General features: G+C 41.8%; 1 protein-coding gene across 2 annotated transcripts in view; it reads left to right on the plus strand.

Moving 5' to 3' along the window:
* The first annotated feature begins 8,947 nt into the window (after positions 1-8,947).
* Positions 8,948-25,212, plus strand: part of GRID2 (glutamate ionotropic receptor delta type subunit 2) — a 743,870-nt gene continuing 727,605 nt past the window's right edge. For both annotated transcript variants that reach the window (XM_050895938.1, XM_050895939.1), the window contains exon 1: positions 8,948-9,035. In XM_050895938.1, coding sequence (XP_050751895.1) covers positions 8,948-9,035 — 88 coding nt within the window. The remainder of the gene's footprint in view (positions 9,036-25,212) is intronic.

Below are 25,212 nucleotides of genomic sequence, written 5' to 3' on the forward strand. Positions count from 1 at the left end.
TACACATACTAATATCCAACTATGTAATGACTAATTAGTGCCTTCTGACATGGAGAATTATTTGACTCTTCACATAAAGAGTAGGGATTTATACAGTTCTCAAATTTAGCAGTCATCTTTCTCTACCTGGGTCTTCATTTGGTTCAGTTAACTTCTTGTTTGTTGGAAAACCTAGAACCAATAATTGTACTGGACAGCAAATCTTAGGCAAGGCATGAGATCTATTTTGTACAGAGAATTTTTTTTTAAAAGCCAGCATGCAGAAAGTAGCGCACACCATAGTTCAAATCTTGTGTTACAACAACTTCTCAAATGTTTCTGGGATCCTGATACTAAAACCATGTGCAAGTTTACAGGTAAAAGTAACTTTTCTCATGTTGCTGCCTCTGCTCGAAAGAGACCAGATAGTGTTCAAATGCATCCAGGAAAGAGAGTGGATAGTTTTGGCAGGGGGTTTCCTGTACTGCAACTTGGGAAATCCAAATTCTGCTTTGGATTTTATGACACGTGACTTTGGGAATACACTTGACTTTCTTGTTTCCTTTCCTGACTCTTGTTTCTCTTGTGTAATCAGTGTACTGTATTTGTGGTGAGGACCATTTTGCTACGCATTTTGTGCTGTATCTGCCACAATGAAATCTTGGTCTTGCTAGAAGTCCCAATATAACACTAATGATTACTGTTAAATAAAGATGCAATAGAGAAATACATACAGCTTTGCAGGTGCCAGCTTAACTACAGTGTTAAATAACTAGCAATGCCTGCGCTATTTGTCTTTCACAAATAATTGAGTCATATTTTTGTTAAACCACCAAATTTAACAGGCTTCCTGCTAACTTTTCCAAATAGGTAAAAGAATCTAATGTGCTGGGTTTTCCCCTGCTTGAATCATGGGCTCACAGAGCAACAATAATTCTGTTTTCCAATACTAAGCTTTTCCAACTGTCTCTTCCACCGCCCACAGTAGTAAAGACTGCTGGTCCTGGTCTTGCATGATATGAAGCAAACAGACAGCATGTGGCATTTCTGGTTCAGTGATGACTTCTGACTGGCCTTTCTTTTACTGTTGCAGCTGAAACTCCCTCTTCTCTTCTCAGCAGCAGTGAAGATGTAGAATGAGATCAGTTAAAATGGTTTGCTCTTGGTTGGCTCTTTCACTCCATATACTATCCAGAATAGTTTGAATCCTTCAGCTGCGTGACACTAAAAGGCTGCATGAAGAGCTACTCAGATCTGAACTATGACTTCACTGTGCTCTGCCACCACTTTGCTGTCTGTCTTTCATCAAAGCTTTTCTACAGATTCCTCTCCACTATAACGCATCATGTTCTCAAAGCTAGTTTTCCAGCCTTCCTGACTTTTCCTCTGTGCACACCTTCCCCAGTGACTGGTGTATTTGGCTTGGTGGCTTCTCCAGAGAACAGAATCAGTCCTTGTTCTAGTTTTTATTATAGGCTGAACCTGTGGCTAGAATGAGTCAAAAGTCATTAATGGGTATTGGGAGAGGAGCTAGGAGTGAGATGGACAGACATCAGACAGAAAACACACATATGTCCTTTGCCAATTGCTAGGAGTACTGTCTCTGCATTTGCCATCCATACCCTACTGAAGCTCTTAGACCTGACCAAGCACTTGCTGAATTGACTCCTCTCCTGCTGCCAGTAGAAGATCCATAGGTAGAAACTGTAGCTGTGGCTGCAGGTGTCAGCATGTTCCCTGCTTCTCTTGCTTCTCCTACTGGCTTTCTCCACCATTTGTGACCTGCTTTTCACCCAGCATAATTGAGGTGGCTTTGGCAGAAAATGCCTTGCACCTCTTTCACCCTTCTCTAGCTCTTGAAGGGAGAGGAAAGAAGGAGTAAAGGGAAGATAGCAGCAAGGGCCATGATTGTGAAATGTGGTGAATAATAGGAGGAGGAATATTAGAAAGACACGAAGTGCAGCAAGAGAGAAGAGTGAAACTGTATGTATACAGTGTTGAGGTATGGTAAGACATCTTCAGCAGGAACCAGGAAAGTCCTGGAGAAGAAAACAACTCTGCAAAGTGGTGAATAAGGAGGAGTTTGAGAGAAATTATCAGTGTTGAAGGAGGGCGACCAGCTGGATGCTTACAGAGACAGAGAAGGATTTGGCATTGGAAGAATTTGGCTTGATACTTAGTACTCACTGGGCAGATGAAGCAAGAGAAGGGAGAATTTATTCTCTGGTTTCCTTTTAACCTAGGTTAGATTGAAAAGATGTTACATATATAGATATCTTGGAGCACGGCATTCTCTCCTGTGCCAATGAAATGAATGACTTGACACTATTTTTCCTTCTGTTTTGTTTTCTCAAGCTTTTTTTCTCTTCAGATCATGCCCAAGAAGTCTTACTGCTATTAGGCACTGTGTCCTCCCTCCAGTAGCATAACAGCTTCTAAGTGACGTACATAAAAGGATGGCTCAGGCAACACAGGAGATCTATAATACGAGTTTAAAGGGAGGCAAAATAAATCTACCTCAGCATCAGTCCCTGCTAATTCCCTCTGAAAACACTGGTTGCTCTAAGGGTTGACTTTACTTCATAACCACTTTCTGAGTTTTGTGTAGTGAGGCTAAAGGATAAGACACAAGCTCTCAACTAAACTCAATAATAATGTAGTCTTAAAAAAGCAAAAAGCTTTGAAATCCTTGCTATGTACTGCACAAAATTTTTTGGATTTCTTCTGCCCAGCAGAATAACTCTTGATTCTGGTTTGGTATTTGTTCCTTTGTGATAAGATATTCAAGGCCACAACATGCACTGTCTGTTGAAATGCAGTAAATATTTAATGTTCTGTTTCTTTGTATAATGGCCAAATGAAATTACTTTCTATCTATTTATCTATTTGCATGTGCACATACACGTACACACACTCTTGCAGATATACACACATTCACAAGTTTAAACTACAGAGAAACAGAATGAGGGAAATTGGAAAAAGGATATAATACTTTGCATTTGAAAAAATGAACTAATTTAGTCCCCGAACTATTCCATTAAGTAAAGGCAAGATTATCCCCATTATTCAGAAGTGGTGACAGAGGCCCAAGAGTGCATGTTTCAGAGTGACAGGACAGATGGAGTCAATGTCTGGGCCACTACTTAGAATTCAAATGGTCCTATTAACCTGGACCTCTTTCATAATACAGAGAACAACCTTAAAGTTGGCAGTAGGCTAAAGCTTTCATTTAAAGGTTATTTGGCGGTCACTGAAGCAAGTCTATTTCCTAATGGACAGATGTCCTCTTAACTAAAGCCCTCCCAGATGACTTCGTTTGAAGCTATGCCAGGTAAAGCAAAGACTGACTAGACGTGTCAACTGAAGTAACCTCTCAGAGCTAGCAGCTTTCCCTGAGAGTCTGGGCACCAGCTCAGTGGCAGAGGAACATTTGCTTGTGGCACATGGTCTCTTGATAGGTCTGTCAGTCAGTTGCTTTATATCAGCACTTTAAGAATGCATTTATGTAAAAAAAAAAAAAAAAGCAATGCAAGGAGAGGGATATTTGTAAGTTTGTGTTTTTAAAGCGGGGGAAACTTGGTGTTATTTAGATTGAAATAGCATTGTCAAATGGAACATGTTGTCCTACATAAATTAGGGGGTGGAGGCTCATGGTTGGTTGTCTTACTATCATGAAATATTTATATGGCCAGCCTTCAGTACACTAAGTTTTAAAGTTAGGCAGATCTTCTCACACCCTACATCATAATAATCATAAGTAGCAAGAATTAAATTAATATTAATGATAAATTTTTTTGCCTCATCACATGTAAATTAGGATACGATCTGGGAATGGCATCCTTACCGGGAGATCCTGTGCCCGCTGAAATGGCTCTCTGCAGGGAGCTGCCTATGCTGATCTGGTTGCCAAATCTGCTTGTTATCTTTCGAGAGTTGTAGTACTGAGGGTGTTAGAGAGTCCTGCGTTTCATCTATAATGTTACTATTTGGTGACAGATTCGAACTTCCAAATATCATGTGAAGAGAGAAAAAAATCACATGCTTCTGTATAGCCATCAAAGAAATATGGAGATACACGGAATTACTGTTAATTTTCCTGTCAGAAGCATTCATTTAAAAAGTGACCCACAAAGACTCGAAGAAGAAGAAGCAGCAGCTGCAGTGAAAATGAAAACAAATGATATTAAAAGTCCAGAAATAGAAACCAATCTTAGCAATAGTAGGTGGGCCTTCCTGGCCTTTCTCCCATGTTCAGATGGCATCAATAACAATTTGGGTATGACTGTTACATGTTTGTGATTGATGGTTCTCTCCTGTAACAGATAATCAGTTCTTTTTAATCCCGCCTCTTAATGCAATAATATTGAACTATCTTATGAAAGAGAGGGGAGTAAATTAGAACCAAGTAAAAGAAATGTTATTTTTCACGGCCAGTTGGCACTGCTGGAATTCACTGTTACAGAAGGTCACAGAGTTTAATGCTGCTGGCTTTTTTTTTTTCCATTTTTTATTTATTTTATTTTTAGGATAACTGTGACTGTTAACAAGATTTATAACTATGCAAGCTAAGATGAAAAGGTTAATTGAATATCAAACTTCAAGATAGGAGATGATGGCTTAGTAGGGTCAGGAAGGAATTTCTCCTATCTCCCTTTCCCACTGTGCACAGCACAGAACAGTAGGATGGGGGCATACTTTTTTTTTCCTCTGAAGTAATAACTTATGGGCCTTCATGAAAAAGGTGTTGGAGCAAATGGACCGGTGGACTAACCTAGGGAGTAACCTGATTTCATCTCATCTAAATTTTTTGTAAGTTTAAGCAATACACTAGAATATAAAATACTGAATTCTAATGTGCAAAAGGCGTGTTTAATGCTCATGTGTGGGAATGGTAAATACTTGCCACATAATTGAGACTGCTGTTGTAACACTTAGCTATTCTGTTTATCTCCCAACACTGAAGGTTGTAAGTGAGACTGTTTTATCACTATGTTAAGTTCTTCAAATACCTGAAGGATCTCCTGGGACTTAGAATTAAACAAATCGAAAGTTGACCTCTGCATGGTCAGATCTGTTTGTACGGCCAACCAGATGGGAAAAGGGGCATAGCATTGTCAAAATTAAGGCTTTAGATGAATGAAAGGCATATGAGACTTCTGTATTTAGCTATCTTTCCTCTGTAGATAGAAGCTCAGGTCCCAAGCTGACTTGGTTAAGGTAGCAGAGTGTTATGTGTGGGTATGAGGAAATAAACATTAGATGGACACTTTTTTCCCCCTGCTGCATCTGTTTTACAAGAACATCCTTTCTTTGCTCCTCTAGGGCTTGCATTAATGTGCAACACTGTAATAGCTGATCAGTGGAAACATAAGGTACATCAACCATTAACCACATTTTAGTTAGACTACTAGAAAGAAGACAACTGCTCCCTGTTGTTAGAAACATTGGTTGGTTGATGGTAGTGCTTCTCCCATGGATGCTAATGGTGGAGCTGAAGTGATGTTGATGTAACTGAGGACATTTTGGGCGAGAAATTGTAGTGAAGGAAGAGCAGTGTGGCTGAAACCTGCAGGAATTAAGTTTCCAAAGTGCCTGAGGCAGCAATCACCGAAGTCCTGAGAACGGTGCTCATGGCTTATTAGAGGCCTGCATTCTCGCCCAGGTCTGATCAGTAGTCTTTTTTTTTTTTTTTAAAATAATATTTTCACAGTATCAGTAACTCCTGCTCTGAAATTCTTTTTTTTTCCTAACTTTACCTTTGTACAAATGCTTAGCATATATTGAATAGAAGGGACTGTTATCCTTTTTCAACATTTTTCTCTGATACCTTGAACTAACCACATAGCATAAGATTTTTTTCAGTCTATTTAAAAGGATGACACCAGTTTTTGTTTTTAATGAATAAGAATTGAAGAGAATGAAAGTGAGGAAGTGCAAATGATTTTATCTCTGTGGTGGATGCATATTAAGTCAATAATGTGTTCATTACTTCAAGTAAGTTTATTTGAATTTACTTTTAAAATTTACTTCAGTCTTGTTCCTCTCAGATTTTCAGGTAGTGTTCTTTACCACTGGAATTATTATTCAGAGCTACACTCCAAAAGCATTTTTTTATTAGTTGGAGGGTATTTGTGAGCTACAAACTCTTAGCTGTGCCTCCTGTCCTGTTAAGTACGTCTACAGACTTAAGTGAAAATTTCCATTTAGTGTGGCCAATTCAGGATACTGGATGCTTTAAAGAGTCAGGAAGGATAGCTGGTTTCCAGATAAGGCCTCAAAATTCTTAGTATTATCTAAACTGAGGATTAAAAAGTTATAATTTTCCAAAGGTTTCCATCACATTTCCTATTCTGCCTACTGTGCATTGTACATTATTAAAGAGTACTGCTCTGACATGCCCCCCAAAGAAGCGAATTAACATTTCTTGTGAACTCTGTTCTTTTGTGGAGAAGTAATAATGACTCAAGCAGCTCCAAAAGTTTCTCAGATGAATCAGAATTTATTACTTGTAAAATTAATGCCCATTATACTCACTGATACTGTGCATAAACTATCATTTATAGAAAAAAAGCCTTTTTTACTGTTTGCTGTTATCAATAACAGATCTGTGACTTGCACAGAGGATATGGACAAATGCAGCACGTGAGTGACATAATTTGTGAGACTTTTGCTTCACACTGCTCATCATCTTTTGTTCTCTTTAAGTACCTTTTCTTTTGTCTCTTAAAGTCAATTTTAGTTGTGATTTGTTACAGCTCTTAGAAGAGAGAAAGCCCATTCTAGCCAGTGAAAAGATGAGCCTTGCCTTGTGCTTTGGATCTGGCTTGAAGCCTTTTGAATGTTACCATTTTTAGGGAAGTACCTACCTGCTAATGTGGACCTAAGCAAAGTAGAAATTGCTGCTGGTGGTTTTTTTTTTTTTATAGATTCAGTTATCTTGCTCCTTAACACTGATTTAGTTTGTCTTTTCTTAAAAAACTTATTTCTTCCTCTTGAACTAAATTCTTAAATTTTGTAGGTATACAAGTGTGCTTGCTAACTAGTCCCATGGCTGAAAGAAGACACATGCAAGTCAGGAGAAATATGCAAGTTAGATATGATGAACTTAATCTAAGTGCTATAACTAAGGAGATGCCTTCAAAAAAGGTTCTTTTGGAAGAAAAGGGGTTGATCAACCTCTATTTAGACTTCTAAAAGGACTACCAGGTCTTATCAATGGCTTATGTGAGTTTAGGATATAACTACTATGCTGGAGCAACTCTTTGACTTCTGCATCCTGTCTCTAGTGTGACTCAGAAAACCAAAGTCAGAAGAAAGTGTAATAAGACATAAAGTGGGGATTTAGACTAGTTTATAGGAACATACTTAATCTCTCTGTGCAATTCTCTGTCTGTGTAATGGGGATAATGTATTTAACTACAGCACGAGAAGTCTGAGGATTAATTGGTTAATGAATTCATAGTACCCTCAGCATGAAAAGTGCGCTCTAAATGTTTTCCCATAGAAATTTCTCCAGTACCTAAAGAGAGAGGAAGAAAAAAGCCAATTCATTGCTTTAAAGAATTGTGAGACTTCCATCAAGAACACAGATAATTAAAGTAATATTAATAGATTTTTAGGTCTTCGTCTTCCCCTTGAGGCCAGGTGTCCCTGATTTTTTTCTTTTTTTTTTCCCTTTTCCCCTTCAAGCAATGTCCCTGACTCAGTTGTCAACGACCGAGAAGCAAAAGTGCCCGTCTAGCTTTGAACTTGATACCTGCAATGGAATTACAAGGTTAAATAAATGGGGTGGTGTGGTTTTGGTTTGGTTTTTTTTTTTTTAAGCTGAGCATAACACTTCAGAAAGATCTTCTCCCCCCTTCCCCCTCCCCCTAATGTATTTTTAGGCTGTATGCACTCCTGCCTATGTCTCTTCTTTAGTCCCAGCTGAAGATTTCAAGGGAGATGAGAGCTCTATTTTGTTTCTCCCTTGTATTGCAGATAGGGGGAGGAGGTGGTTATTAGAGAGAAGCGCTCGCTCGCTCTCTCTGTTTCTCCCTCTCTGGCTGATAGCACTTATCTCTCGCTCTCTCTCCTTCTCCTAGGTGATCCATTTCTAGGCAACGTGCTGGCTGGTGCTGGAGCTGCCAGCGCTCTCTGCATCCCACCAGCAAAGCAAGCTCCAAGAGCAACCTGCAGACCGTCATCTGCTTTCCTCTGCCTTGCTCCGGGCACTCCTCTCGCTCCTGCCCTGTCCAACCACTACCTTGCGCGACAGAGACAGCACGCTGGGCTTGATTCGCAGATTTCTTTTTTTTTTTTTCCTCCAGTTGTAGGAAGCAATTTTTTAAGCGAAGGGTGGGGGGAAATCTCTGCATTACTATCTGCATTACCTTGAAGTTCACTTTGTTTTTTGGCCTCCGGGGGGGCTTTTCCTGCAGGAATCTGGTTGCTGGAAGCGGGATCGCCTGCTCTCCCGGTGGCCCGCTCCTCCTCCCTCGCTGAAGGCGAGCTATTTGCTGCGGGCTCCTGGGGCTTCTCTGGCCAAGGGGGTTTGTGTGTGTGCTTGTGTCTGCGTGTGTGTGTGTGTCTGTGCGAGCGTGTGCGTGGTGTGGGTTGGAAGTTGCTGTGCAGCAGCCGGGACCGAGCGGATCCCTGGACCCGGCGGAAGGATGGGGATTGTCTGACCAGCAGAGGCGTCTGCTGCCCGCGGCGGCGCCCGGGCTGGATGGATTTGCTGCCGGCGCTCCCAGCAACTCTGGTGCTGCCCAGGAGCCCCCCGAAGTGACGCGGGGTTTCGCCGAGGAGAGAGGCGCTCGGAGCCCCGGGCTCGCTCCCTGCCCAGCCGCGGCTGTGCGCCAGCCACCGGGATTTACACGCTCCTCCGGCGGCACCTCAAACTCTTGGGTTTCCTGCGCCGCGCTATCCTCCGCGGTGGCACCGTTTGGCGAAGAGATCTGTTGTTACAAAGCCTGGACCTCCGGAGGAGATGGAAGTTTTCTCCCTCATCCTGGTCGTGTCCGTCTGTTGGACTCGAACCTGGAAAGCGGCGATTGCAGATTCAATCATTCATATCGGTAAGGGGGTGCTGCGTCTGCTGGTGCTGCTGGACACTTTTCCAGCTCTCCTTTGCAACCTTCCCTCTCCTGGCAGGCTTCCCCCCCCTCCCCCCGCAGCCCTCCCTCTTTTTTATCCCTTGGTCGCTTGCTTTTTTTTGTTTGTTTCCCCTCTTATAATTGCTTTCCACCAGCATCTTAGGCGTCCTCTTTTTTCCCCTACTGCTCTGTGTAAAGGTTTCTTGTCGGCGGGGTATGTGCGTGCTTTAGACCTTGAGGTTTTGCGCGGCTGATGATCTGGGGGGGCCAGGGCTCGGGCACTTCTCCGGTTCCTCCTCTCAGCCCCTCAGCTCCAGCCTGCCTTCCTCCTGCCCCGGCTCGCCCTCGGGCGGGGGAGACCTCAAGCCTCCCCGTATTTCCCACACTACCGTGACAGCCACGTAAAGCCCCCCTCCTTTTCCTTCCTCCCCCCCCCCCCCCCCCCCATCCCGCCTTCCTCTCCCGCGGCGGAACAGGTGGTTTGGCAACGTGAGCGCTTCCCCTCCCGCGGGGGGGGCGGCCGCAGGGCCGGGGGGCTTTGGCCGCCCCGCACCCCCTTCCCGGGCCGCCACCCCGCCGGCCGGGTGGGCGCCTTCCGAGGCCGCGGCGCCCGGGAAGGGTAGCGGCCTCCCCCGCCGCCGGCGGGTGCAGGGGGGGGCAGCTGGCAGCGGCGGCGGGCCCCCCTCCCGGCCGCGGCGGGGGCAGCTCGGGTGATGCCCATGCACGGCGCTGCCCGCGCTCCCAGCCGGAGAGAAGGGCGCCGGGCTTTCTCCCGCCGCTCGTCCCCCCGTCCCCCCCCCCCCCCCCCCCCCCCCCCCCCCCCCCCCCCCCCCGTTATCCGGAGCCATCCCCGGCCCGGCAGCCCTCCTTCTCGGCGGGCGCATTCTTGGGAAGCGCCGAGCCCCGCTGCCGAGCGGCGTTTTGTTCCCGCGACTGGCGAGAGCGGGTCGCCCCCCTGCGCCGGCCGGGGATGCGCGGGGAGAGGCGAGGAGGGCGCTTCCCCCGCGGCCGCTCGCCCATCTGCAGGCACCGCACGCAGGCGGAGCGGCAGCCTGGAAACGCGGGGGCGGGCGGGCGGCCGGCGCCGCGCTGCCCCGGGGAAGGTGCATTTGGGGGTAGAGTCCTGCCGGGATTTTGGGGGGGTCCCCGGGGCGGCGCTGGCCCCGGCCGTGGGGCAGCTGCCGCTCTCCCCGGGGTTGGCTTTATAAATATGTCTGCCGGTGCCTGTTGTGGGGATCTGTAGCGGGTTTCTGTGAAAGTGGAAGCGGGAAGAGCGTTTGGAAAGCCCGGCCATCGAGAGCTTTCCTGCTGGACACCGATATTTGGGCAGCGATGCGCCAGCCCTTCGCGTAGCCCTCCCCACCCTCGAGCCCACGGGCTACCGCTCCCCTTAGGTACCGCAACTTTATAGGGGTCAGTCCTTATAGCTGTGTGCGACTGGAGCATTAAACATTGCACAGGGGAGGCAGCGCTTTATGCCCTCCTTTTAAAGGGAGAATGACTTCTTTTTTAATGCTTCCCAGCTGTAGACTGTTAAAGCGACACTAGGAGACACGATTTCTTTCTTAGGAGCTTGTAACAAACCCATCAAATCTTAGGATTTGGGGGGGGGGGGCGGATTTTGACTGTGTAGCAGATGAGGAGTTTCTTTGCAATCCCATGTCTCCCATCCTCCTGGCTAAAGGAGTGTTGCTGGGCAAGCAGTATGCCTTTGCACCAGCATCAAGGGAGACGACAGCTTTTCTCTCCGTGTTAATGACAATTTTGTTTGTTGCACTTGTTTATATATGATGGATGCAACACATTTTACCACTAATGTTTTTTATAATGCTGTTAGTGATTAGATGCATCAACACAGTAAATCCTCATCGAAAGCAAAAAAAAAAAAAAAAACCCACCAAAGTAGTTACTTCTCACACAATTAATTTGTCTTGAGAGATAATTAGTACAGTTGACAAGGGGATTACCTCTTTTTTTTTTATAGACTGGTTTATGTTGCCATGAAAATGGCAAACTCATAATTGCTACACAGAGCTTTAAATCTACTAAAATGAATACACTGAAAATAAATGACCTTAAATTAGAACTATTTTAACACTAAATGGGTAGACAGCTAAATATTCCAACTTGTACGACTCGCAGATGAAAATTTGGCCCCTAGTAACACCACTGTATTTTGTGACCTGGATGTTCTGCCCCCCTTTTGCTTTTTCCCACTTGTACTGAGTAAACTTACGTATAAAACGTTTAGACATAAATAATAAACTGTATTTTTTTAATATGAGTTAGCAAAAGCAGTAGCAGGGTACTCTATGAACAAATTAACTACAGAAGAATTCATAAAGCCAAAGGGGAAAAAAAAATGCTCAGTTCAGGGGAAAAGAAATACTACCAGAGATAGTACTGATGCCTTAGGCAACAAACAAAATAAATGCAGTATCTTTTTCTCATTCTACAGTGTTAAGATATTCAAGTGGAAAATATTTTGCCATGTTTGGGAGGGGCAGATGGTCATAAGAAATAACATGTTACCTGTGCATACCCTTTTTCTGATAGCACGTACTTTTTCAGTATAATGCACTAACTGTCTTCCTTGCCTACGTATTATTTGATGGGTTTCCTGTAAAGGGATGTTTTCTGTATCAAAGTATGTTATCAGCCATCTCTTAGACAATAACAAAAAATGTTACAATTTAGTGAGTAGAGATTAACGACTTGGTGATGGCAGTGGGAGGGGTACAGTGACTGGTATTTATCTATGATACGCTGTTTCATATTTCTGTCTTCTGAATGGTTACAGCTGCTGCTTTTGATCATTAGAGTAGGTCTGTGTGTATGTAAATGCAAACATTTAAAAATAAACATTTTCCTATATCATATTTTAAACATTAGTAGGGCTGCTTATAGTCTGTACATTTTTGCTGCCCTGCTATTATAAATAGGAACTGGCAGTTCAGAAAGACTACATGAAGCACTCTTGTGAAAATGTTGAAATGAATCGACTCCACTGTAATTTTCCTTACCCCTATATAAAAAAAGGGGCAGGGTTACCATGTCAAAACTGTGCAATTCTGTATTATGCTGCTTCTCTCAGCCCATGCATTGATTGAGTAATTTCATCAGCCCCACATTACTTGATTGCTTAGAAGTTTCCTAATGATCTGTATGCTGTAGGAAGAATCTGAAAGTCGTGAGTGGAATGGCAATGATTTTGTGGTTTATGAGGCTATTCAAAAAGTCGCTCTGATTTATGTAGCTCAAAAGCTCCAAAGTCTTTGAGATTAGCCACGCTGCCTGATATTTTCTTCATACATCAGTCGTCCCACACTCCTCACTCCCTAAACAGGAGTTTAGAACAGTGCTTTAATTAAGCAGGGATTAGGTGGCATTCCTTGTCAACTGCACAATTTGTGTATGCTTTCTATCTTCTACAGCTGATAGTCTCATGCTTTTATATTTTGTACGTTGTGCTCATTTTTTTTCCTTTGACATGTACATAGTAATACATCTGTATGTGCATATGGATTTCCTATTGTGCCTATAGAAACATATGTGCAAATACGTGTGTATTAGGTGCAGCAAAATCACCTAGGGCAGCAGTGACATAGTATGGTACAAGAGTTTTTGCTGAAAAATACAGTAAAGTATTTTTAAACGCTAATTCATCGCAGTAGTGTGCAGCAATAGGTCAGGCACCCTGATTACTTCAAGTTGGGTTTTTTATGTTTATCAGTGGCTTCAGTCATACGCAGTCAGTTGTGTACTGCCCTTACCTTTTTTATTTTCAATGGCAAGTTCAGAAATATATATAATATATATATGTGCTTTTACATATATTTATACATATGCTTTTAATATATATTTTTTTATACATACTATATTTTTTTTCTGAGAGAAAAAATTAGATCTGCTCTTCCCTTACTCCTCTCAGCTTTTAGACTTTGCAGGCCAGGACTGCTGCATTCCTTGTGTTAGACAAGTTCCCAGCATTGCTGGGTCCTGAGTTTTAGTTTATACTTTTAAGCTCTTCTGTACCGTGGACAATAATATCAGGGCAATTCCAACATGGGGTCTATAGCTTACTACTTCTGTTGATATTGGTAGTGCCCTTAAAATGTAAAATTTTTTTGTAAGGGGAAGGGAGTCTTCTAGCTTGGTGGTATGCATGTCCACATTTCTTGTAAGCTGGTGTACTACAATGTAGCTTGGCTTGTATTGTGTTGTACATTGGTAATAGGAATTTAATTTGCTGTGCTATTGGTAAAGCCTCATTAGAAGGTATGTAGCATATGTCACTAACTGTTCATTACAGTATTCTCACATATATTTTGTAAAGCGCAGGACAAGCAAGCAAACCAGATTTATTAAAAACAAATAAATCTCTATGTGCCTACAGTGTCTACAGATGAGTGTTTAGGTCTCTGTTTTCCCTGCTCCAGAATGTGCTGAGGTTACTTGCTTATTTTAAACATACGTACGAATGAAGACCTGCAATACAGCGCGCTGTGGCTTAGCAGCCAGTAAGTTTTATTAGTAACTATGTTCTACTTAAATGCACAGCATGTATGACATACTCTATGTTTCTATGTGCGCTATTTCTTAAACTCTCCCAGGTGCTTAGATTTGCGATAGTATTTCAGTCCCTGTGATGTGTTTTAGTGCTAGTTACTCTGCAGCTAAAGAGGGATAATTTTGCATGCCATGGGTTACAGCTTGCTGTCCTCCAAAGGCATGTTTGCCATTAGGTGTCACTGCTTTCTGGAGTGTTTCTTAGTGATCACCAGGGCCTGATCCAGAGTCCGTCATAATCCGGGTGAGTCGCTTAGTTGACTTCAGAAGATTTTAAACTGAGCCCGTGGATTGCTGACTGCAGCAGGTGGCTCCTTTTCATGTTCTTAAATAATTCTTAGTGTTATTTCAAGTTCTTTGTCCTTGATAAAGACAGAGAAAAAAAACCCAACCATCCATTTTCAAGTGGTGTCCTAACAAACGCCTGACATGGCAATCACTGCTGCTGTGTGCTTTCAGATGACTACTTATGGATGCACAGAGTCTTTATTCTCACAGTGCCATCTTTGAAAAAACACACTGGAGAAAAATCTTTTAAGACTGTGACTATATAAACCTACCAACTAAGGTTCATTTAACTTAATGAACAAAGGCATTAAGTATGGTTCTTTTCCACTCCCTGGCCCTGTAAAGCAAGTGGTATTGGCAGGAGATGACTTTTGTAAGCCATTAGGTTACTCCCTAGATATAGACTTGAATTTACATCATTTTCTTCCATCTGATATATGGCTATCTATAATCTGCCATGACAGTCTGTTTTTTGCTGAAATTTATTGGAGGCTTTTGCCTTTTAAGGTTTGTATTTTCACTCTTTGTCACTGCTACTCCATTGCTTGATTTATTTTTTTTTTCAGCACACTAACAATGGTTTTAAAAATAGTTTATGTGAAAGAGTAGTTCTATTTGGCTATCAGTTTCTAGTTAATTTTCCTAATTACCTGAATTATATATGCCAGCACGGTAAAACTCTTTTCATCTACACACTCTCCAAACATAGTTTGTGTTTTATATCTTCAGTGTTTAAAAAACTTATTAGACTATTACTGTTGCTGTTTGCACTTAAGAGTGACCAATAGGAAAAGGAAACAGTATTCATAAAATGATCTATATTTTGAGCAAATATGAGAAAATAATCAAACTCTGAAAACATGTTACGTAAGCATATTATGATACATGATAGCTTGGTATGTGCAAAATGTTGACTTCAGGTGATAGCCTGGTAATGAGGCAAACTAGGATAACTTTCTGCATCTGCAAACTCAGATGTTGCTTTTTGGTTTTTGGGTTTTTTTTAATTAGTTTTGAATTCCAGAAGGAATAAGTTATCTAAGCTGGTGAAATTGGAAGAAAACTTTGATTTCAGAGGCAGGCTTGGCAAGTCTGTCAAAACCTGGATGGCTCCACGCCTGTGCATCCTATAGGCCTTCTAGTCCAGTTCATGGCTCCAGTCACGCTGACACCCATCTCTGAGAACCCCAGATACACTCATTTGTTTGTGCTATCTAGAAGTGCCAAGAGCCAAGTATGACAGTCACAGCCCAACAGTAAAGCATAACACGCAGTTTGCTGGCAAACTGTTGTAGTGGTTGGGAACTGGGCATGAACGCTCATGTTTCTCTGGGGCATTTTGTACCCTAGACTGACTGGCTGTCTAGCAACTGGCTTCCTATCGGGCTTCTTGGATACAGATGCAATTCCTTTCCTCCTGTGATGTTATTTTATCTTCCTGCACCATCTACTATGTCTATTAGCAAGCACGAGTTGACCTGTTGCTTGCAATAGCTGCCAAAATTAGCTACGTTGGCCTTTTTTAGATCAATGCTGACCCTGGCTTCGTTGCTCATCTAGGTTAGTAGACTATATTGGAGAAAGTACCATACTGAGCTGGTGCAATGTGATAGTTGGCACAGAATGTGCTAAATGCATGTTAAATAAGTGTGGTGCTGTGCTAGTTAAACCCTCCTCAGCATCAAGTAAGGAAGGCCTAGGCAAAACCTTCTGGGCACAGTTCTTAGCTGGCTCGTGCATTTGAAGCAGCACGCGGAGAAGAGGAAGTGCTGTTGTCTCCCACTACAAAGTAGAATTTAATTGTGTATTCTTGACATAGTAACTTAAACACAGAAACTAAAATAGAAGCATTTAGAGGAAGAGTGGGTGAGGAAAAGGTGTCTTTCTAGCTGTATCTTGTATTATGTACTTCAGTCTCTTCCCATGAGCACCAGCAGGGCAGTTTCCTCTGCTATTCTTCATTATAGGAGTCAGGCTTTGGTTTCTGGTTATTGTTGGCCAAGCAACTGTGAGAGATGATAGAGTAAGGGAAAGATTCTCTTGTGTCTGCAACCACTATAATTAATAATGGTTTATGTGACTTGGAGAGTTATAACTGATCTGTATAACAGGGAGGACACAGGCTGAAATTGAAGGTTAGTAGATGAAATGTACTGGCATTTGGATGACAGTTATGAAACTTGGCAAGGGAACGGGCTTGAAATTGTGCAGTGCTGTAATTTTGTAAGGTTCAAAATTTATATCGTAGTTTCAGTGATAATATACTTAATTCAGAGAAGGAGATATTTCGTATTCTGTATTGTACCACAGAGTGCACTTCAGCTGGAGAGTCTTGTTCCTGCTTTGGTCTGGGGTTACCGCATCAGCTCAAGGAAGGGATATTCTGTGAGCTCTAAGTGTTGCATTAAAAAAAAAACCTACATAAAAAGTGACACTTACTTAATGAGAAAGGATAATACAGTAGCTGCAGCATTTCTGTGTAGCATTAAAGTTATAGTGGAAGAGGTGGTACAGAGACAAATACTGTAGTTTTAGTCAACTGTAAACTGATGGATTTGTAAGTGCAGGGTTAGATTTTAAAGTAGATTTCCATTGCACACATTAGTTCTGGAATGATGGGGGAGTAGGGTGGAAAAAAAGATGAAAGGGAAAAAGTTTCCTGAAAGTTATGCTGGGTTTATCTGACAAGCTATGCTCAAGAGGAAATTGAAAAAGAAAACGAGTAAAAATGCAAGGAGGGGAGGAAAATAAGATATCAAAGGCAGTACTGGCAGTGTACAGCCAGTGTACGTTATGGACTGTGTGTTAAACGGCAAGTGAAAGGTGATAGCTATTATTGGTCGTATTAAAATACACATACTTCTCCCTTTCACTGTTTTTATTAATTTCTTTCTCTCTCGTATTCCAAATTCATGGCAAGCAGTTGTGATGGTTGCTGTGTTCTATACTCTTAAATATATGTTTTTTTCTGTCCAGGAAGAATAAAGTTAAACATACCATAACACAAATATCTGTTATTTGGACAGATAAAGCTGCTTTTTATTTCTCTGGAATTCCACTTATTTGACCTCTTTTCAGACAAATATACCTCCAAAAGTTGGTTATCATGCTTAAGGCTAGTCTTTCTTCAGCTCTCCCCTTTGTGAACGTATAGACCCAAGCAGTATTGCAGTATATCCACTAATATATTTGCTATAAATATCTTTAAAAATGTACTGCTCAGGTACTACTTAAATTTCCAGTTCCATGCTACAGGTTAATAACAAGCAATGGGGTATGTATTAATGTATGCATATACAATGTGTAAACACACACTTTTTCAGTAATCGGAGGGATTGTTCTTTTTGAAAATATTTGACTGGATTTTTCTTTAATTTGGGATGACATTAGTTTCCACCTTAAGTAAAAACAGAGATTTGGGAGGCTTTTTACTTACAGGCAGGAAGTCATAACGTGAATACAAATCATGAAATGGCACCCCACTGTGCTAGAAGCCGTACAAATATGAAACAAAAAGTTGGCTGTCAGAAGATTTGAAGATGAAGTAAAAGAGAGGGCTTGGATCTCTCTGCGACTCAGAGAGTTTGTACACCAGGGGACAAAGCTGCAAATCTTTTGGTGTCTTTTGAGAGACAGATTCATTCATTCATGTACGTGAATGATCACTCTGGGTACGAAGGAATGAAAGCACATAGATATGTCTACAGGGATGTACTGACATGGCAGATGGCGGCGTGGCTGATGTCAGTGCTTCCTGTTGGGGCACGTGATAACAAAAGTTACAGCGCTGTGAGGTAAGAGAGTTGACAGGAAATGAAGGCCAGCAATGTGTGTATAATCATTACCTACAATGCTTTATTGCCAATAACATTGGTTAAATTGGCAAAATAAAATCGGTTGTTATCTCATCAGCTGCCAACATATTACTCTCTGGCTTTACCTAGTACAGGAACAAATGCATGGTTATGCACATGCGCACTCTGTCTCTGTCTCTTTTGTTTGGACGAATATTTCATAGTACAGTTTTGGAAGACATCTAGTTAGAAAGAAGAGAGCCCTTTTTGGGAAAGTGGAACAATATATATGTTGGAAAATGCCCTACTTTGTTTAAAAGAGATATTTAAATATAATCAGTAATTCTGAGCACATCTGCAGCCTTGTTAGCTAGCCTCACGGAGTTTCTAGAATGTTATTGAAATATTATTGAAACTAGAGAAATTATTTTCCAACTCCTTGGAGTAGCTCTCCTGTTACGGAATTGGACTGCAACCTGGCGATACATGAGAAACACTTATTTACTTGAAAAAGTTCTCTTATTTTTGCGAGTGCTGCAAAGAGTATAGGGACTATGTCAAATAAAATGGCTGAGGGGAGTGGGCAGGAGAAAAGCGTGTCCCGTATAAATGTATATGTTAGACAGGGAATGATCAGCAGCACTTGGTGTCACCGTCATGGAGGGTGGTGGCTTAGGGACGTCATTGATGCTGTGTTTAGTTGCAAGGAGAGGAGGAGTTTGCAGGTAGAAGACAGCATGAGTTGGCAGGAAGGAAAATGTTATCGGGGGTTTCTCTGCAGCAGAGAGGCTCTGGGAGCAGGAGTACTGTGGGGAAGGTTCTGGTGGTGCCTTCTACGTGGGAGTTTTGGAAGGGGGTGGAGCGTTGCGGTTAGCAGTGGTGGGAGTGGATTGAGTGGTGAAGGGGCGCAGGAAACATTTGGAGGGGGCTAGCCTGAGTGATGGGCCACGCTAGCTTTGTAAGAGTACAGGATAATTCTAGGGAATAGCAGGTAATGTTACAGTTATGTGGGCTGGAGACTGGGCTTTAAACATTTGGGACAGGCTGTATAGAGGAGGTATATGTGTACACCTATGAGGAAAGTTGGGAAATCCAAAGGAGTGAGGCACAGGAATGGCCCAAATATTACTGAAAAGAATAATAATATAATGCAAACGATGCTTTGAGAACAATATATCTAGAAGGTAATATTAAGTTTTAAAGAAACTAAATTATAGATTAGAAAAATGGGATTGTTTCTCCCCATCCAGCCTCTATAGCTTTACTGTAAAGCATTTGATTTGTGCGGTACATCTTAATTTTTTGTTTTCTTTAGCTGATAATTGTACCTGGTTACTTTTCAGAAAAGCGAGATCCATTTTATCTTTGTATTGCCTAGTACTGTTGTACACAGATACAAACAATGAATACTGAAGTGTCATCTTCCACCCCTCTGCTTCCAGAATAACTCCGAGCGTATTGTACCTTCCTGTGCCTTAGCATTATCCCTCTGATTAAATAATCTTCCTTTGCTTCCTCTGTGCAGCAGTTTATTGCTGGTCTGTACCGTGCCTCCATGTAAGCTCAGCTTCTGTGGCTGGCGAGTGGGAGGAATGGATGCACGCAGCCACAGCTTCTGCTCCACTGACTTTTGACCTAATTTAGGAAGGAAGGAAAGGGAAAATAATGCAGCGTGCTTCTGGACTCAGAGTCTGCCGTTTCTTTCGTGGAGCGAGAGGGAGAGCTCTAGCTTTCTCCTTATCTCAAGTAGCTGCATAACTTGCATTAAAAGTTAGGCCTCTCTTCAGTGAAGCTCCAGAGTGGCGAGTGAATCTGCTTTCACATTTTTCTTGCGGCATATGTCCTCATTTGGGCTGTTGAGGCTGAAGTCTGGTTTTCTGTCAACATCAGCCTTATCCAACCCCCATTCAAAGCAGCAAAGGGACAGCCGCTGACTTGTATTTCCTCTAAATGAGACACACTAAGAGTTGGGGATAATAGGTTTTTAAATATTTTTCTGTTTGAGATCAATGATCATTGTTGATCAATGATTCAACAGGGCTGAATGATGTATGGGAGAAGGAGGTAAATACTTCCTCAGGGGAAGGTAGATAATGATAGCATTTGGAAACGGCTATTGCTGAAAATCATCTTCTGCAGTATTTAGGAGTTAAAAAAAAAAAAAAAAAAAAAGCTGTTCATTAAAGTACCGTGGGGTGTTTTTAGCATTTTTTTAAAGGGATGCATTTTTTTCCCCCCATTTTTTGTAAGACTGCCAAATGTCCCTGAGGCTAGAATTAATTGGCTCTTTGTGTTGTGTCAAGGAAGGAGTACAACTGTTTTCAGAAAATACTGGGTTTATAGATTCCCATCCAGAACATCAAAGGGAGAGAGAGGCTAACTTTATATAAACAAGGTTCTTGCGTCATTTTGTACCACTAGCTTGGAGTAACAAATAGAATATTGAAAGTGTCGGTGCTTTGGAAGCTGTTAAAGTCATCCCTGTAACCCCCATCCCTTCATTCCACCTAATCCTCTCTTTAGAACAAGCGTGTGCCGTTTTCTTTCCCTCTCACCTCCACATATCTGCAATGAATAATCAAATGTCTGCTACTTAGGAATAACCAGTATTCGGGTTTTTTGAGGCAGCTTCAGGAGTAAGTGCCATGGAGAGGTATTTTGTTGTTAGTGTTGCTTTAGGAATACAACAGAGGTTACTGGTTGCGGTTCATTTCACAAATTCCCCCTGACAATTTTGGATTTGAAGGTATTTTATAATTTTTAATACTGCTGTTTCAAAGGCTACTTCTCACGATGGTTTGAAGTCAGTGGACAGCAGCAGATGTAGATGTAAGCTTTGAAATGGCTCTTTTATGGAGGGGTTTGAGGAGTATGTCTTGGAGCTGTTGCATTAAAATTCCAAAGTGTTAACTTAAATGTAATAATGCTCTGACAAAGTGCTACTACCATCTGCTAGTGAGGATAAGTACTATTTAAAAATCTCCATAATTCCCAGAAAGAGCAGAGGAATCATGGCGTGAAGAAAAGTCTAACTCTAAATTAGTGTTTCAGTTCAAGGAGTCGCAAACGTTTTGTGGGGACCACTGCCTACAAGAGATTTTGTGTCACAATCTCAGCTCACGTAAAGGAGTAAATATTTGTAGTATATGACTAGTGATGCCTGTTTCTAACAGTTTTTAGCTTGGCCACCAGTTTTGCAGCAGAATCCTTTCTATTTACAACCGCTTCTCAATTCACATCACAGTAACAATTCAGTGGTAACTACAAACACAGTTTTTGTGGCAAAATAATAAGGTAACGTGCTCACCATGGGTATTTAGAAAGCTTCATTCCTTATCATTTAGCTCTCGTGGACTGAGAAACAGTTCTTTGCTTAGTATTCCTATGGGGTTTTGAACACCACCTAAACACTCAGCTAGTTCTGTACGTGTAAGTTGGTCTACACTTAGAGGATGATCTGCTGCTGGAAATGTTCTCAGTAGCAGAACATCTCCATCCCCAGACTTCTCTCAGCTGAACACGCAGAAATAATTTGAAGTCTAGTAAGAAGAGGGTCAGACCAGTTTTGAACGTATTCCAAAAGCCAGCATAACTTACTGGTATCTGTTAGGAAATGCTTTCTGTTGACAGTATTAAGGCTGCTTTACTCATATTAATGAACAGCTAAATCTTGCATAATATTTAAAGAAAGGAGCAAGAAGAGAAATCTAGTAATGACAGACTACATGTAGCTGTTGATCGCCTAGTTTAGGAAGGAATTTGGAGCTCCATATTAAAAGAGGTACTTTATAAAAATTCCAGTTGAGAAGAAAAGGTAAAATGTGGCCAAACAGAAGCATTTTTGGTCTTTCTCTTCCCTCTCCTAAAAAGGATTCACTGAGTTCTATTTATTCACAGTCTTGCACGGACTATAACTAATACTTTTAACTAGCTCTGCAGAGAAGAAGATCATATCTCTCATATGCCTTTAGCTGAAAAAAATTTCATCAATATTTCTTGCTTGGGGTACAGGTAGTGTGTGTGTATACATATGCCTGTTGGTACAATGGCTATGTGGTCCATGTAGCTAAGACATACTAAGACCAACTCTCCTGGATGATATACCGGTTCTACCTTTTATTATTCTTTTTAATTATTTTTCCATGCTGGAAGTACAACTGGAACTGGTTGCTTGTTTGAAGAGTCAGGTCTCTTTCACTTGTTACTTTAGGTATAAAGATCTTCACCTCTTCCAAACTGCCCCTCAGGAACCCACACTGCTTTCCTTGTTTTTCATGTAGATGGGCTGATCACCCATAAAGTTACTTGCTTGAGACAAGTCACTGTAGAGCCAGGGTAAATGAAAGATTCCTTGGCTGTCTGCTCAGTCCAAGCAACTACGTTGTCTTGTACTATCACTGAGAGGTATTTTGGTTTATCTGATGTCAGAGAGGGAGTACAGAGAGCCACCTCCTATTGTGTTAGCAAACGTCTATCTGAGGCATGGGGAATGGAGACTGTTTGTACTGTGAGAATAAGGTCTTATTTTAAGGGTATTCTTGTCATGCTCTTGCTTTTTAGAGCCTGCTTTAGACAGGCTTTTGTTTTCTTTCATATCTGGTGTATACGGAGAAGTAAGAACAGATGGATTTTCCACACATTTACAGTGAATAATAGGCTGATGAAATAAAATTGGCCAGTCCACAGTTGTCAGTCAGTAAACCTGCCCCTTTGAGGGATCTCCATTTATCATGACTGGGTGCTGAGTAATCTTTACCAGATCTACTGCATGGTGACCCTGCGTGAGAACCAAGTCAGACGTATTCCCACATCATTTTCCCTGCTTGTCTCCTCATACTTAAATGTTTATCTTTCCTCTTAAAAACAGTTTTAGTACTGACAGATTCAAAGCATATATGAGCAGGAACGGAACTTTATTAAGAGGCAACTTGTGATAGGACTAGGGAGGGCAATTTCCATCTCAGGAATCCCTTATTTTTTGGAAGGACTTACAGCTATTTCTAGCAGCTACCTTTTTACTGATACCTCTCATTCCCAGCACCTTGACAAAGAATGGGATGGATTTCACTAGGAGCAAGGGAAGGAAGTGCTTGTTCTAGTAGCACCAAAGAGTAAGGGGCAAGGGAAGGGAGGAGGTGGTTTGGTTGCAGGTCATCATGGAGTTCTTGCCTCCATGATGGAGTATAAAAATAGTGAAATGCTGTACAGGGCACATGTTCATTATCTGTTTCTTCCTTTAGAATCATTTGGTCTAAACATTTTTTTTAAAACTGTGCAGAAAGGTGCTCTGTGAGATTTTAAAAAAAAGTTTTAGAAGCGCTCAGAAACATAGTCCTTACAGTGAATCCTCCTCAGTACCTACCTCTACTTATAGATAAGCAAGTGTCTTTTAAAAAGCATGATTGCCAAAAGGTAGAGCAGCCTGGCTCAAAGTGTCGGAGGCCTAAATGAGACAAAACTGAGAGTGAGTTAGCCCAGGAATATCCTGGTACAGTTTGCTGAGGAGCCACTCATGGTAGCTAAGCCAGCTCATAGCTTTGCATCAGGCTGCAGGTAATACAGGGCAGGTGTAATGTTGCCCTCCTTTCATTACCTTCTCACCAAATAAACTAGGACACGCTCCTGCCACCCTTGACCATCCCACTTTGTGTATGCTACTGCCTACCTTTCTCATTCCCAGCAAACTTCTGTTATCTCATCCCATCCCAGGTTTGCCCTTAACCTCCTACCACGGAAGCCACTTCCAGGGGAGAGTTAAGGCTTTATCTGCATGCCAGCAGTTTCTTGCGCTCGTGAAATGCCAAGAGGTGAAGCCAAGCAAGTGGAGAGTTTTCTGCCACTTGGAAGGTACTTATCGCAAGCAGTTGTCCGTGTCTTGGGCCAGTCCCTCCAGACTGAATTTGATACCTACAATGACATTGATCATCACAGTACCTATGTTGCAAACAATACCCTTGGTTCACGGAGATCCAGACTTTTAAGATAATGTGACTACGTGTTTGTGGATTGGCATGTAAGTATATTTATTTTGGGATCTGGCATGATGGTAGGAAGGAAATGGAGAAGTTTCTGGGGCAACAGCTTTTCAGGCAAGAGCTGTCACTGAAATTTGTAGCTAAACAGCAAGAGAAATGTACCTTGTGTTCCCTGGTGCTATTCATCTAACAGCATTGCTTAGTATCCATGTTGTGGTGATAGTACCTGAGATCATGGACCTGTTTTACGTTCTGTCTGTGTACATAGTAAAAAGCAGTCCGTCGTGAAGTTTCTGTAACCTTGTTGTCTTGTTGTTTCTTGTCAGCTTCATTTACTTGGTCTCATGCCCCAGGACAATGCTCTTGTATTCATGTTTCCAGAAAGGCAAGGGAAAGCTTCAATAATAGTTTTATCCTGAAACTATTTGGGAAATGTTTCTGCTTCTATTACCTCTTATTTTTCCCCATGTGTGCTGACAGATTATATTTATTAGCACAACATAATTTTTGGAGTCAAAATACTTACTAAAATCCTCTTTAAATTGCTTATTTATCCGTCTGCTCCTTGTAAAATAGGATTTTTAGGTTCTTGCTGGTGTTATTTCCATAGTATACTACGATGCCTTTAAATAGCACTGGTTTGGGTCCTAGGGCTAACTCGCCTGGGCACAGTACCAAACTCACTTTTCCTTGGTCTTCTCTTCAGTGTACAGTCTGTATTCAACTGCTTTTACACACAATGAAAAGTGAAGAGCAGATAGAGAAATTCTATTTTTTCTTAACAGAAAATTATAAATTGTGCAGCCAAGAAGTTTATGCAGTAGCACAACAAAGGATTTTGCATGGATTTGTTTTTGTCATGCAAAACAGTATTTTTGCCTTCAGCTGCTGACCACCGAGGCTGCTGACTGAATACAGCCTTGAAATATTCTCGGACTTTAAATTTTTCCTTTTCTGTAAAGATCTGAAAGACCTTGTCATCATCTCATCTCACCTGCTGAGCAACCCAGACCATAGTGTGCATTTGAACATGTTGCTGGATTCGGATGGAACTTTATTCCTGTATTATTTCTTTTCTAGGTAATAGCTCCTACTGGAACGGTCATCAGGATAAAGACTGCTGGCCATGCTCCTTTTTCTCATTTCTAACTAGAATATGACGAAGGGCTAACAAGATTTTCAAAGCAGTCGCTGACTGCCACTTTTTCAAGCAGGGCATGTAATTCATAGCTCACGTTATTTTCATAATCCCTGAGGGCTGTGGTTGTGTGGCCACTAACAGTCTGATAGATATGAGTGTGTGTGGATGGTATGTTTTTTAGGAGATATGATGGGGAAAAAAAGAAAAGATTTCCCATATCACATGTTAGAAAAAGCTGCCAGAGCCATTTAAAAGGAAACAAAATGGGCTATAACTCTCTTCTTACACATGATTATTTTAGAGTAAACATCATGTCCTCTGTTGTAGAACATTTGGAGAAATAACATGTCTACCATTAGGCCTGAAATCTGTTCTCTGCCTTTTCAGACTCC

Source organism: Gymnogyps californianus, chromosome 4 (genome assembly GCF_018139145.2).
Source record: "Gymnogyps californianus isolate 813 chromosome 4, ASM1813914v2, whole genome shotgun sequence".
NCBI lineage: Eukaryota > Metazoa > Chordata > Aves > Accipitriformes > Cathartidae > Gymnogyps > Gymnogyps californianus.